The 16,037-nt window shown below is 40.8% G+C and overlaps 1 protein-coding gene across 5 annotated transcripts in view; it reads left to right on the top strand.

The window, feature by feature from the left end:
• The window catches only part of AMN (amnion associated transmembrane protein), a 142,714-nt gene that overhangs the window by 102,259 nt on the left and 24,418 nt on the right, over nt 1-16,037 (top strand). For all 5 annotated transcript variants that reach the window (XM_070733414.1, XM_070733398.1, XM_070733404.1 and 2 more), the window contains 5 exons: nt 528-665; nt 2,814-2,922; nt 9,072-9,154; nt 11,151-11,337; nt 14,344-14,518. In XM_070733414.1, the coding sequence (XP_070589515.1) occupies nt 528-665; nt 2,814-2,922; nt 9,072-9,154; nt 11,151-11,337; nt 14,344-14,518 (692 nt within the window). The remainder of the gene's footprint in view (nt 1-527; nt 666-2,813; nt 2,923-9,071; nt 9,155-11,150; nt 11,338-14,343; nt 14,519-16,037) is intronic.

Genomic DNA, 16,037 nt, shown 5'->3' with positions numbered 1-16,037 from the left:
GGCCCTTCCCCTGGGTCCCGCCAGACAGCATTGTTTAGTCGACGGGACCCGGAGAAGGCCAACTCTGTGGGACCTGATTGGCCACTGGGATTTGTGCAGCAGAAGGCAGTCCCAGAGATATTCTGGTCCGATGTCATGTAGGGCTTTATAGGTCATTACCAGCACATGTATCATTGGTTATCCTACTCACTGCATTCACTCCCTCTCTTCAAAACACTCATCCTTGATTGCAATGCAGTTAATGTTTTGAAGGGAGGGTGAGGGCATAGGTTTAATTAATAATAATAATAATAATAATAATAACAGAGTTGGAAGGGACCTTGGAGGTCTTCTAGTCCAGCCCCCTGCTTAGGCAGGAAACCCAACACTACCTCAGACAGATGGTTATCCAACATCTTCTTAAAAACCTTCAGGGTTGGAGCATTCACAATTTCTGGAGACAATTAAATTACTTCGACAGTGATTTGTTCTAGAAGGAAATGATTTGCTGATTTTGCGTTGTCTTGTCTTTCCTGAATTGGAATTAGAACTTCACCAGTGACAGTACCCTATCAGAATACATGCAGGGCTCTTCTGCAAAACTTCAGTTCCATGGGCAAGGGACATTCCGGTTATCAAATACTAGATGTCCAGACAAATCTGGCTGCGAATGTGGAAACTCAGTGGTAAGTCTTTGTGTTCAGACTTGATGGGGAACGGTGGGGAACGTTGCTTTCTGCCCTGGTCACACCCCCTAGGAGATGTATCATTGCAGGTTAGTGAAGACTAAAGTGATTTTAGTTCTCTCCCCTCTAAAGAAATAGTGAATTTCTATTCCTATGAGTTAGAAGAAATCTCTGACAGAGGGCTTTGGAAATGAAGCCATGGGCAACATTAGCGCTACAGATAGGGTCTCTCTGTTTTAGTTCCTGCTATTAAACATGATCTAAGTATTGCCCACAAGATCATATGTTGCAACATCCTGCCTGTCAACAACTACTTCAGCTTCAACCGCAATAACACAAGAGCCCGCAACAGGTTCAAACTTAATATCAACCGCTCCAAACTTGACTGTAAAAAATATGACTTTAGCAATCGAGTTGTTTAAGCGTGGAACTCATTACCAGACTCCGTGGTGTCAAACCCCTAACCCCCAACATTTTTCCCTTAGACTTTCCACGGTTGACTTCTCCAGATTCCTTAGAGGTCAATAAGGGGCGAGCATAAGTGCACTAGTGTGCCTTCCGTCCCCTGTCCAATTGTCTCTCCTATATTTTATATATCTTTTCTCCCATTCATATATCCTTCCTCTACTCTTCATTGATGTATTCTATTCTCATATCTCTTCTTCTATCCCTTCCCTGATATTTACTACTACACGTTTTTATTCCCTTTAACTTTCAATTTGTATTGGACAAAATAAATAAATAAAATAAATAAATTAAGAGGCTACTACTAATGAAAGGATTCAAGGAAATGGAGTGACCTATTAGAAACATTGTGTGCATAATGATATATTACTGAATTAATTCAGTGGATTGACTGAGTCATAAACGTCAATTCAGGCAGAAAGGATTGTTGAGCCTGTAAACTAAGAAAGGAAATTGGGCAGTGGAATTCCGGACTACAGAAGCGTAATAGCCTAAAACCTGAACCCTTGATCAGATATTCCTCTTTAGGCCTTCCTGTAGAGACAAAAGTGTGCCAACAATGTGTGTATGTGAGGGAAATATTTTAGAACATACCAGAGTTACGATAATTTATTGCAGTACTTCTGCTTCAAAGTATTGATCTCTGTTATGGACTATGCCCATCTGTCAGACCTGCCTCAGCTTGAACGTCTAAGTAAGACTGATCCTTAACTCCATTTATCAGGAAAAGTATAGTTTACTCGAAGCCAAATGAGTTACAGTAACACATCGCCAGAACTGAAAAATCATATGCCAAAATTCCCAAGTCTAACTGTTTTCCTCCTTTAGTTGTCTCCCATCAATGTCCAACCTAATTCAAATAAGATGTTTTTAGAACGGTCACTCAGGCCTAGGTTTGGTATGCAGTTTTCTTTCTGTTCCTAGCCAATTGTCTTTGAAGCCCATCTTGGAGAGAGACAGTGAAGTTTCCCAGGAAGCATCTCCCCTCTTTCATCCAGTCCTCTTAGAGTTCATGCTCAATGGTTGCGAACCACAAGCATGAGGTAGCAGCTGATACCAACATTTATCTGGTTTCCTATAGTTTCTGTTCTGTTGTTCCATCTCTGAAAGGGGTGGAGGAGGGAGAGAAGGTAACTTGGTCCCAAAATCTAGTTTTCATCCTTTGCAAATGGGTTGACAGTGACAAAGTAGTAACAGTTTTATTTATGGAGCCTCTTGATAGGCTATTGGTTTGTTTGTTTATTGGATTTATATGCCGCCCCTCTCCAAGGACTCGGCGGGGCTTACAACATATAAAAAGAAACAATAGAATACAATAGGCTAAATCCAATTAATTAAAACTAAGTAAACTAGTCTAAAATCCCCAATTATATTAAAGATCAATCATACCCATTCAGACAACAACCATGCATAACATTCGTCGCCCAGGGGACTAAGATCTAATCCCCCCAAGCCTGGTGGCATAAATGAGTCTTAAGACTCTTGCAGAAGGTGAGGAGGAAGGGGGCAGTCTGAATCTCTGGGGGGAGCTTATTCTAGAGGGCCAGGGCCCCCACAGAGAAGGCTCTTCCCCTAGGCCCCATCAAGCGACATTGTCTAGTTGATGTGGAATGTTAGAATTCTCAGAAGTTAATTATGCAGTTTCTTTTCAATTAATATTTATGTATTTATTTCAAATTAAAGACCCATGAAAGAGTCTGTGCTGCCTTGCTCCAGAAATCCAGAAACCAATGTCCAATGGTTACGTGCAAAGATGCAATAAAGCCTATTGGTCATTGCTGTGAAATATGTGGTGAGTGATTATTGTTGCAACTGTACTGTGACATTATGTTCTGTTATTATGACAGAAGAGCAAAGTCCTCTAATCCCCTGTACGTAAGACATGGTCTGATGATCACCTTATTCCCGCAATCTGGCCGCTCACCTCAGTGGGAAACTCCATAGTAAAACTTTGCATGGCAACGAAGAAGATTGTATATGTGTATGAGGTTTTTGAGAATAGGAATCTAATCTGGACAATGATTAATGAAGTAAGCTTTATAATTGCACCAGAAAAGAAATGTATTCAAGAAAACACATGATGGGGATTAGATAGGCAAAGCCAACTTAAAAAGGAGAGACAAGACCAAGTGCTCTATATGTGCAGGCCTGGGAGCATAAGCAGAAGGAAATAATCTGAGATTTCAATCTCAAAGAGAAGATAGAGTGATACACTAAAAAAATGACGCAAAGTAAAACCTTAATTATGTACATCCCACTGTTCCTTGAGAAGAGTAGATTGTGAAGTGCTGAAAAGTCAGTGCCACTGAAATCACACTTCTGTTATCTTCTCTCACTTTCTCTCTCTCTCTCTCCCTCCCTCCCTCCACCTCCTTCCCTCTCTCTCATCTATTTCTATCTATCTACCTATCTACCTATCTACCTATCTACCTATCTACCTATCTACCTATCTACCTATATCTACCTATATCTACCTATATCTACCTATCTACCTATCTACCTATCTATCATCTATCTATCCACGCATCCACACACTAAATTCTAATTCCCATAATTTCTAATTCTCACAACTAATTAGGCAAAATGGTGCCTCACAGGGCAACACTTTTTGAAGCAAATATCTCTATCGGGCTAACTTACAGAATGTATCCAAAATTTAGGATTCATGACTTTTGAGGGATTGAAAATAGAAAAAATTTATAAAGCATTTTATGACACAAAATTGTCACAAAACAATTTATTACATAATATAAAATATCATAAAACATTTCCTGAGCTGATGTTTGACTTGGCTATAAGCTTAACATGGCCTGTTTTCAAGACAGACGCATCTCTCAATGTATCTCTACTTTTCCAGTGAAGTTTTATCATTGCTGTAGGCACTGAGGACTTCAATAAAGGAATCTTTGAAAGGATCACCCACTGGTGATCACAATTTGTCAATCACCCACTGGTGATCACAATTTGTCAATTATTAAAGATCATAGGAAACAAGACAAAGCCACGTGGACTTGGATTTGATTGTCCACCCATTTAAGAGCAGAACCAGTAAAGAACAATGACATTTATTTGTTTGTCTTTTTAGTCAACTCATATTAGATAATACATAATTTGAATATCTGAAATGAATAAAAGGGAACATTAGGACAGGTATGGTAGCCATGTAGATGCTACCACCCTTGTCCTGAAAGATCAAATAGGGAAGGAGGGAAACATTTCCCCATCCAGTTCTGGAAAAAAGGTCATTCACCAAAATTTTCAATTCTGTGTCTATCTCATGACCAGACCAATATTTTATCTAAACAAGAATTTGTCGTTTTCTAGAATCCTTAATTAAGATCCTCTCAATAACCTTTCTTAAAAAGAGAAGACTGGAGATAGGATGAAAGCTGACTGAGAGGTGATCTCTTCAGTTGGTCTTTCTTGAATAGGCAGTGGTTCACTTTCCCTCAAGGAGATATTCCCCAACTCCCAATTTAGCCATGCACACCATAAATCAGATGCTGGCTGGGGAATTCTGGGAGTTGAAGTCCAAATATCTTCAAGTGGCCAAGGTTGGGAAACACTGCTATAGATGCTAGGTGGAGCATAAATCCAACCCCAGGCAGCACTAACTCATACTATAATCCATTTATCCATTTCTTTGGTTTTACAAATTCAAAAGATAAGATAAAATAATGATGCTACAGGTAGATGTTACCCTAACTCACCTCACATGGTTCTGCCCAAACACCATGAAGACAGTCAAATGTGTGCAAAACACACACAAAAATCCCTATGAAAACATTCAGAATCTATCAGACAGACTGCAGAAGCTTTGCTCTTTAATCAATTCCTAATTCAAATCTACTTAACCAGAACCCATCAATTCTGAGTCCAGTATATGGATCAGAAGACAGGATCTCTTTATAAATCACTAGAGTTCAGCTTATCGGGCAGAGATGTTGAAGAAGATAAAATTAAGGTGGCCATGTAATCTACCTTGATTTTTCAGAGAAACAGTAGGATATGAATGCATATCTGAAACAGCAATACCCAAGGACAATACCAAACCAATATTTAAGTGCAATTTAAAGTGAAATACCTGCCAAACAGGTTGATGACTGAGTTTACTTTTGTATTTCATTCACATGTGTGATTTGCCAGATACCAAATATGGAATTTTTGCTGTGCCATTTTAAAAAACGGAATGCTTTAGGGCCGTGATGGAAACCTATGGCACACATGCCACAGGTGGCACATAGAACCATATCTGAGGGCACATGAGCATTGCTCTACGCCAGCTCCAGTGTGTATGTGCGTACTGGTCAGCTGATTTTTGGTCTTCTGGAGGACGGGGGGGGGAGGCCGTTTTCACCCTCCCCAGGCTTCAGGAAAGCCTCTGTAGCCTGTGGATGGCAAAAATTTGACCCAATGGGGCTACTGGATGTTTAGAAACAAAGTTCCGGTGAGTCTGTTAGGCCCATTTTTCACCATCCACAGGCTCCGGAGGCTTTCCTGAAACCTGGGGAGGGTGAAAAATGGGTCTACCGGAGGTCTGGAGGCTTCAATAAAGCCTGCACACATGCATGGGGAAAGAGTGTGGGCACGCTTTTGGCACCCAAGCAAAAAAAAAAAAGGTTTGCCATCACTGCTTTAGGGAGTGTTGCTTAGAACAAGTTTTTAAAGCATTAAACTTGGAAAGCCTTTGCTCACCTCTTCTGCATGCTGAGAACACTTCTCATTAAAGCAGTGAAAATCCAAAGTATAAATTAAACTCATGGGTATGCAATTTTAATATCTCATGAGTAAAGACCGGATTGCTATATCTTGGATTTCCATTGTACTCTGCCCAGCTGTTTTTAAAAAGGCCATGTTTTTACTCTATGGGCTCGTTTTAACTAGATTTACTTTATTTGATTGTGTTATTTGAAAGGATGATTTTGCTTTTACTGAATTTTGAATTAATAATGGTAGATAGAAAAATATCAATCGATTAATTTAATTTTGGTCATATACCAGCTTAAAATTAATAACAACAATTACAATAACATGTAAACGAACATAAAAAGTCATATCAATAGTTTAAATAAGAGAAAGTTAAAATCATTAATGTAAAATTACAGACAGAGTACAGCCATTTGAAAGCAAAAGAATCTTAACAATGAATAATCTAAATGTTATAAATGGCTAGGATAGATAAATTAAAAAATGATAAAAGTAAAAATCTAATTTATAAAATGTTGTGACTATAGGTAAAACCATGCTAACTTATGTAAAACCCTGGCGAAGGCTGTTTGGATTAAGTCCATTTGTGGTCCAATTAATTATAAAAAAGAAATAGCAAAATAAAAGATAAAATGGTATGTACATATTTAAAAGGAAAAGGAGAGAAAAGGGGGGAGGAGAAGAAAGGGGGTGAAGGAAAATATATTGAATTTCAGAAGTTTAGTTAAGGAACAGAAGCACCTCATTTCAAGACAGCCTATCACATTAGAAGAAATGTAGCAATGACCATTAGTTAGAATTAGTAATGACCTTAAAGTGGTTCATAGTGACCTGAGGATGTGAGAAAAAAGAGACACCTTAAAAGAACAAATGTTCTTTGGCATTAATAGAACTTCATACAACAGCATAAATAGTTAGTCTAAAATCCAGTAAACTAAAATGGTTCTATCAGTGCCCTCATTATTGTCATCATATATGAAACTGAGTTAAATGGACTAATATTGGCACATAATTTTGAATATTCTTGGGAAACAGCCTAAAATATTTTGCTGCATAGCAAAAGATTCAGAATACCCAACACAATCAAATTAATGTGTCACATGTATCTGGTATCTTGCAAGTGCTCCTTGAGAGAAAATTATCACAGTAACAAATTAAAATATGTGTTTTTATGGCACTGAAAATCTTCTACCTGAGGTAAATTTAAATTTATTTCAAAATCTCTGCCTACCATTCACCCAGGGAAGATCTAGATGAAAAGATGAATCATACGAGTACTTATAGGCGTGAACAATTTAAGAGAGATCTCCATAACAGTGGAGAAGAATATTCCAAAGAGGAGGTTTCACTACCAAGCTTGTACTTGCAAAACTAATTGGCCTAAGAAAAACCAAGAATTATTCACCATAGTTTCAATTCATACTTACATAGAGGAATAGATGGGAGGCAGATGAATGACTGAGTGTAGACAAGGAGTGTCTAACCCACAGTCCCAAAGTCACATGTGGCCCTGGACAGCAGCACAAGAGTTTATAAAAATATAAAAATGTAAAGAAAGAAGTTTGTTATTTATATACATTGACATTAACATTATATTTGTATACAGTACATTGTCCAAGATAATTCCTCTTTGCTCAATGCCACCCAGGCATGTGTGGTGTAGACATATATAATTGGAATTGGAATAGACCCCAATGATTCTATTCATAGAATCATAGATCTGGAAGAGACCTTGGAGGTTTTCTTTTCCAACCCTCTGCCCAAGGCAGGTGTCCTTATACTATCATAGACAAATAAATGTCCATTAAAAAAACACCTCCAATGATAGCATCCTGGCATCTCACAACTCCCACAATTTCAGGAAGCAAGCTATTCCACTGATTGCCATATTTTTCAGACTATAAGATGCACCCACCCACCCCCAAAGTGGGTGAAAATGTTTGTGTGTCTTATAGAACAAATGTTGCTGAAGCCCCACCCACCCGCTGGCCCCCACCATTCAGCCTCTGCCTCCGAACAATTTGCCTCCTTGTAGCAAACAGCAAACAGTCTGATCAGCTTCAGCACATCCTGATTTATCATGAGCAGCTGATTGGTGGTTGGGTCCACCTCCCGGAATGCCTCCAATCAGGGAGAAAAACAAAAAACATATGAAAATATACATTATTATTATTATTTATTGGATTTGTATGCTGCCCCTCTTCGCAGACTCGCTAACAGGCTAACAACAATGATAAAAAACAACATGTAACAATCCAATTTCTGGGGGGAGTTGATTCCAGAGGGCCAGAGGGCCGGGGGCTGTGGGGATCACTGCTGCTATCCCTGCCGCCTGGAACGGGTCATAAATGGGATGCATGGACGCTGAAAATGGGGCATGCAGAGACTGAAAATAGACTGTGCAACGGCCAAAAATGGGGCACGCAGAGGTGGCGATAGGCAGAGGTGGCGAAGGGCAGTTAAGGGTGGCAGCAATCCCCAAAGCCTGGAACAGCTGATTGGCAGTATTCTGAGAGGCCAGTCCAATTGCCAATCTGCTGCTAGTGCTAAATCAGGGTGTCCTGAAGCTGACTTGGCTGTTTTCTGTTTGATGCAAGGAGGCAAGTTGCAGGGAGGCAGAGGCAGATTTTTTTTTTCCTCCCCAAAGGCTAACATTCAAATGACACATCCTAGATCTGAATGAATGAAATATTCTTATTGAATACTTTGTTCTGTACAACGTTGAATGTGTACAACAGCATGTGAAATTGATTGTCAATCAGTGTTGCTGCCTAAGTGGACAGCTTGATTTCACAGAAGTTTGATTCACTTGGAGTTATATTATGTTGTTTAAGTGTTCTCTTTATTTTTTTGAGCAGTGTACATAATAGCTTTCACTGTCTTAATAGTTCCAAGTAGTATCTCTCTTTAACAAGTTTCCACCCATTGTTTCTTGTCATGCCCTCAAATGCTTTGGAGAAGACTTCATCTGTGTGAATGCTCATCAAGCTATCCTGTCACCCCTAATGCTTCTCTTCATTAGACTAGGCATCTCTATTTCCTTAACCATTCATTATACAGCTTAGTCTCCAGATATCTTATCATTTGTTGCTCCTCTCTGCATTTCTTCTAGGGTCCCAGCATCACAGAGCATATTACAAGTATGGCTTCACTAATGCAATATAGAGTGGTACAATCAGACTATCATCAATTGTAGAATATTTTATATTGTCTTATTCTATATTTTAACTACAGGAGTCATCATTACTTTAACATACTCTGCTGATTTTGACATTGAACGCTATCGAGACAGAATATTCCATAACTTTCTGAATCCGGTATGTGTATTCTAAGTTTGTACATGATGGAAGTGATTTTGGAATATTTAGCATTATAGAACAGTTATTTGAGACAGAACAGCTCATGATCAAAAATGGCAAGATGGCGACCATGATGGTGCAATTGACTACACTTAAAAAATAGGCAGAGCTTTAGTTACTCCGTTGCGACTGCTATATTTTTTACTATACCATGTGGACACCCCTGGAAAGAGAAGTTTAAGGGGACAGATAGATGAAGCATACAACTTCCCTTCAAGGACTTAGGTGGATGGTTTAGCACTGTGATGACGAATCCATGGCACACGAGCCACAAGTGGCACATGGCACCATATATGAAGGCACACAAGGTGTTGCCCAGTGTCAGATCCAGCATGCATGTGCATAGTATCCAGTTGATTTTCGGCCTCTGAAAGGCAGGGGAGGCTGTTTCTACTCTCCCCAGGTTTTAGGAAAGGCTCCAAAGCCTGTGGAAGGTGAAAACAGGCCCAACATGCCTACCAGAAATTTAGAAACCAACTTTTGAAAGCCTCCTGAAGTCTGGGGAGGGCAAAAAACAGCCCAACGGTCCTACCAGAAATCCAGAGGCTTCAGTGAGGCCTGCACACAAGTAAGTGGTGGGAGGCAGAGTGGGCAGCAGGCAGGACGGGGTGGAATGCAGTTCCACCAGCGGAAATGAAAATGCGTGCACAACTCCAGCTGATCAGTGTCTGTCATTTCCTGGATTACTGGTCTTGGCTCGGGTCTCCTTTTTCCCCCCTTGCTGCTGCTGCTGCCTCTGCGCTCCTTGCTTTTTTCCTCTTTTCTCCTTCCTGGCCTCAAACGAGCTTCCCACCCTCCTGCCCGGCTCCCCTCCAGCCTCACGCGGCCACCTCTGAATCTGAGGTGAAAGCAGAAGGCATGGATGGAAGTGGCGCTGGCAGCATTTATGCTTCTGGAAGTACCCATTCGCAGCCTGAGGCAAGGGGGCGACCCAGGAAGGAGAGCACGGGAAACGCAAAGCAAATTGTCACCCCAGCGAGCGACACTGGTGAAGTTGTAAGTCAAGGACTTAACAGTTTACATGAACAATGATGATCGTTCAAGCCACTCCCATCTGATCACATGGCCATTAATCCACACCCACAAAATAATCCACACCCACAGTGTGGCAGTAAAAATTTTGGCTGCCCATTACTGGTGGGAGGTCAGTATGGGGGTGTGCATGCATGGCGGGAGGATATTGCATTATGGGTGTGGGCACACACACACACGCTATCGTGCACGGGCACGCAGTTTGTCATCTGAGCAAAAAAAGGTTCGCCATCACTGGTCCAGCAGCTCTTTGCTCACTGCCTCTTTTAATGGAAGCTGCCCAAAACTAAACCCGAGACTTTTAGCAGGCAGATATATGCTCTGCCACTGAGTTATGACCCTTCCATAATTAATCTGTTCCATAATTATCCGTACTGTTTGCTGAAAAAGAAGAGCACCAAAGGTTTTGGAGCACCATGTATCTGTGGTTTCTTCTCTGGTATTTTTTTTCTTTAGGAGAGAAAGCAAGAAAAATGCGGTCTTTTATCATTTTTGTTTTGCCCAAAAATGAAATGTATATAGATCATTAAACTGTTGCCCTAGAGCAAAATCATCTTGTCAGTGTGCTGCTGGCACAGCAGTTATTGTTCTGAATATCTTATTTAAATAAGTTTTAGATATAACTCTTAATAAAAAAAAATTCATTGTAGCCAAGGAGGATGCGACCTAGAGGATAACAGTGGTATCCACGCCAAAGTATCTGCTAAAATACTAAACGAGAATATTGTGAAATTTAGGTTTTCATCTCAGCCAGGACTATTTATCAGTTAAAACTTAACTACTTAACCATCATTAAGTAGAAAAAAGGCAGTTAATATCTTGAGCTAAAGTCCCTGACTAGCCTAAAATTAAAAATTATTTTTAGAAATGTTGCTGGATTGGCTTAAAATAATGTATTTCTTTCTCTTTTTCTTCTGCAAAGTCCAGAAATAATGGTGTTCAGATGGCCATGTCCAAGATGAAAAAATTGCAGATTCCCTTGAGAGTTGTGCCACGTGGCTTGGACTCAATCATCCAGATTGTGCTAATTGACAATAAAACAGGACCCTATGCTGGCACTCATGCTGAACAGCTGGCTAATGACATCCTGAAGGATATAGCAGACCATGGTAACTCTTTCGATTATGTTACTGTAGTAAGTCCTTATTCTAGAGGTCCAGCTCCAGGGAGAAAGCAGTGTGCTTTGCCTGTACAAGAGCCTTCCTTTGGTAAAAGGGTGTGGGAAAATGACTTTGCATGCCAAATGTCCTTGCAATGAAAGTTAGAGAATTGTATTACCAGACACAGGAAATTTATCTGTTCAAAACCATAAAAAAACCATTGGTTGTTAGAACAGGCATTAATGTCTACATCAGTGGTTCCCAAAGTTTTTTTTAGTCCACACCACCCCCTTGGTGCTACAAACTCATTCTCACCGCCCCCCCCCCTCAGGTGGATGTGGCTTGGTGGTCAGGTGACTGGGTGGGCGTGGCCAACTTGTAAAATGTGTTGAATCTCACTTAACAACGCTCTTGCTTAGCGACCAAAATGATAAGCTCAATTGTGATCATAATCATTCTTTCTTCTGTCCCCTTCACCTTCTTTCTTTCTTTTCCTTTCTTTCTGTCTTCCTTTCTGCCTGCCATCTTCTTTCCTTCTTTCCTTCTTTCCTTCCTTCCTTTCTCTTTCCTTCCTTCCTTTCTGTCTTCCTTCCTTCCTTTCTTTCTTTCTTTTTCTGTCTTCCTTCCATTCTCTTTCTTTTTTTCTTTCCTTCTTATATATACACAACATATTTTTGGAGTATTAGATTCACCAGAGTATAAAACACACCTTACTTTTGGGGGAGGAAAATGGGGGGGGGATATATCTTCTAGATGTTCATCTGGCTAGTGTCCTTACTTTGTTCAGCTTCAGCACATTATTTTATCCCCTGGTTAGGGCTGAAAAAGCCTTTTTCAAAGGGAGTAAGAATGAAAATAAGCCTGCAAAGATTTAGGGCAGGAAAACCTGCTTCAGAGGGAGTAGGAAGCCAGGTAGATCGTTAGCACCTAGTTAGGGCTGGATAAGAAACCTTTGAAAAAGCTACATTTGAAGTATAAGACGCACCAAAAATTTCAGCCTCTTTTAGGGAGGAAAAAGGTTACATCTTATACTGCAAAAAATATGGTATATTTACGCATGTGTACACACACACACACACACAGGGAGGGAGGGAGGGAGAGGGGGGGAGGATATTCCTTGGCTCTGAATGTACAAAGCTAAACATGCTAGAAGCCATTAATAAAGACATTGGAAGATTCACTAAATATTATTGTTGTTTGTCCTGCCAAGCTTTCATTAATGTACTGCTAGGAATAATTTAGCTGCTTCGGTGACATGCTTTAAACAAGCATTTATCTATATGTGTGTGAAGATGCTTTCATTTTGTTGCAGCATTTAAGTCCTTGCTGTAATGCTGTATTTTTTAAAAATAAAATATCATGCCTCATTTTGATATGTGCAATGATTGGAATAGTGACATATAATACTTATGGTTATCACCATAACCGATAATGGCAACAGCAATAACAGTGTGAATGTATCTCCTAAATCAACAGCTCCCAACCTTTACAGCTCCATGGACCGGCAGTGGTGGTGGCGGGAGGGAATGGTTCATGTATGTTCACACCACTTGCACAAATGGAGCTTGCTGTTCACACCCCTTGCGCCCAAATTACCAACCTGTTGTGGACTGGAGCAGTCCATGGGCTGGGGATTGGGGATATCTGTTCTGCAGCACTATGCCCTATTTCAGATCAGACTTTTTTTTTACCATTTGGTTCAATATTGTTTGCTCTGAATGAAAGGAGGTTTTCAAAGTTCTAAATCAGGGGTGTCAAACTCACATCATGGCAACATCACATGACGGTTGGGGACTTTGTCCCCCTTTGCTAAATGGGATGTGGGTGTGGCCAGCATGTGACTCATCTGGCCCGCAGGCCAGGAGTTTGACAGCTCAAGGTCTGTTCTATTATTTGTTACCTCATCCATCCAGATGCCAGAGTTTGAATTTGAGTCCCATCTCTTGCCAAAAGTATAATCTACCACTGTGGTTCTTTCCTGAAACTCTGCTAAGATCTTCAAAAAGGTCTTATTGTGTACTTATTTTATTCATTCATTCATTCATTCATTCATTCATTTATTAGATTTGTATGCCGTCCCTCTCCGTAGACTCAGGGCGGCTCACAACTTACAATAAAACAATTCACAACAAATCTAATAAATTTAAAAAAAAATTAAAAAACCATTATTAAACCAGACATACACACAGACATACCATACATAAATTGAATAGGCCCGGGGGAGGGGGGAATGCCTCAATTCCCCCATGCCTGATGGCAGAGGTGAGTTTTAAGGAGTTTACGGAAGGCAAGGAGGGTGGGGGCAGTTCTAATGTCTGGGGGGAGCTGGTTCCAGAGAGTTGGGGCCACCACAGAGAAGGCTCTTCCCCTGGGACCCGCCAGACGACATTGTTTAGTTGACGGGACCCGGAGAAGGCCAACTCTGTGGGACCTAATCGGTCGCTGGGATTCATGCGGCAGAAGGCGGTCCCGGAGACATTGTATTATTTCTACCATTTTAATTTATAAGTAGTTATATTGTAGTATTTACTTATTCATTCATTCATTCGTTCATTCATTCATCAGAGTTGAAAGGGGCCTTGCAGGTCATCAAGTCCAACCCTCTGCCTAGGCAGGAAATCCTTCAGCACCCTAGCCAAATGACAGCCCAATAGTATATTCATTGGCTTTTACAATTCTATATTTTATATACTATGTAGACTTATATACCTTCCAAAACTACTGGACACAACTGAATAAGATGAGATTATGTTGTGCATGGATTAACAATCCCACAGTATTTCTTCTTTCTGAATCTGGGGAAAGTGCATTGCAGCAGTATAAAAAGGGAAACAGAGAAAGATGAAGAGGTCGGCTGCTGCTTTCGTTTGCTCTCTTTGGGAATAGTTGTTACTTGCTGGTGGCCACAATGCTCTGCGCAATGAGGAAACCAGCTAGAAGAGCTATGTTCTACCTAACAGAAAATGGACTACTTTCTGCAATTGCAATAACAAGTAACGTTTGATTATTTTCCAGGAAAATCATTTGGCATTGTGACAGCCAACCTACAAGTAGCCACTGGCAGCAACTGGAGTGGTCAAGGAATCAGCAGCTATCTTGGCCTTTTGGACACTGGGATTTTCATAGGAATCCTCCTTATCCTGATTTTTCTGGGAATCACTCTTTTTCTTTATAAAAATGATGCATTAAGGTAACAAATACATGGCATGCTGTAATATCTTTTCTTGGGTAAATATGGTGTGAATAAATATGTGTAATCTTTTTCCTATATTTAAAAATCCTGAATGCAGAACATGATTGTTAGACAGAAAACCAGACCTGAATACTGTCCATTGACATATCTATCTATCTATCTATCTATCTATCTATCTATCTATCTATCTATCTATCTATCTATCTATCTATCTATATTTATTAAATGTGTATGCCACCTATCTCACCACTGAGTGACTCTGGATGGCTTACAATATCATAAAAGCAATATATACAATTACAATATCAAGTCTTGCAATTGAAAATTAACATTAACAATAAGTTAAATAAGTCAGTGTATAAAGTGGGATTTAATCTTATTAAATTTCTAGCCACTTCAAGAATGGAACACTGCAAGCCAGTTGGGCCTAAAACCAAGGTTTGAGGCCCTTACCAAAGGCCAAGTGCATGGGGGCAGATTCACTTCTAGGGAAATGATGTTCCAAAGGGCAGGAGCCATAACAGAAAAGGCTCTATTCTTGGGCTTCATCACCTGAAATTCCTTAGCTGATGGAGTCTGCAGCATGCTGCTTCTGCTAACCCCATTGGGGTGAGACCTTGAGACACTTCTTCAGAAAACCTTGATCCAGGCCATGAAGGGCTTTAAAGGTGATAACATACACCTTGAATTGGATCCAGAAGTAAACCAGCAGCCAGTACAATTTGCACAACAGGGATTACCTGGAGCACCTGTTTGTGCTGATGCATTTTGTGCCAGCTGAAGCTTTTGAATATTCTTTAAAGGTAGCCTCATGTACAGCGCATTGTAGTAGTCAAAGCACAGGAAAGGGTGCAACTGTCATCTGTTTTTCAAACAGGAATCATGAGTCCAGAACAGTGATGGTGAACCTTTTTTTCCTTGGGTGCCGAAAGAGCGTGGGTGCGTGCTATTGTGCATGTCTGAGAGCCCACACCCATAATTCAATGCCTAGGAGGGCAAAAACAGTTTCCTGCACCCCTGCAGAGGTCCTCTGGAGGCCAGAAATGGCCTGTTTCCCAACTTCTGGTGGGCCCAATAGGCTTGTGTTTCACCCACCTCAGGCTCAAAGGTTTCCTTGGAGCTGGGGGAAGGGTGAAAACACCCTCTCCCATCCTCCCGGAGGCTTTCTGGAAGCCAAAAATGCCCTCCAAAGCTTCTGTGTGAGCCAAAAATCAGCTGGCTGGCACACACGCATGCACTTTGGAGCTGAGCTAGGGCAACGGCTCCCATGCCAGCAGAAATGGCTCCATGTGCTACCTGTGGCAACCCGTGCCAGAGGTTCGCCATCACTGGTCTAGAAGATCACCCTAGGGAAGTGCAATCCTATTCAGAACTAAGGATGCTAAATTGCCCTGTCCCAAGGCTCCACATACCCATAGCCATTCAATCTTGTCAGGGTTCAGTTGAAGTCTATTGTCCCCCATCTAGATGCCCTACAGCCTCCAGGCACTAGGAAATAGCAGTAACAGCCACATTG

The sequence above is a fragment of the Erythrolamprus reginae genome, chromosome 1 (genome assembly GCF_031021105.1).
Source record: "Erythrolamprus reginae isolate rEryReg1 chromosome 1, rEryReg1.hap1, whole genome shotgun sequence".
Lineage (NCBI taxonomy): Eukaryota > Metazoa > Chordata > Lepidosauria > Squamata > Dipsadidae > Erythrolamprus > Erythrolamprus reginae.
The sequence above is the reverse complement of the archived record's forward strand: the minus strand, read 5'-3'. Positions and strand labels throughout refer to the sequence as shown.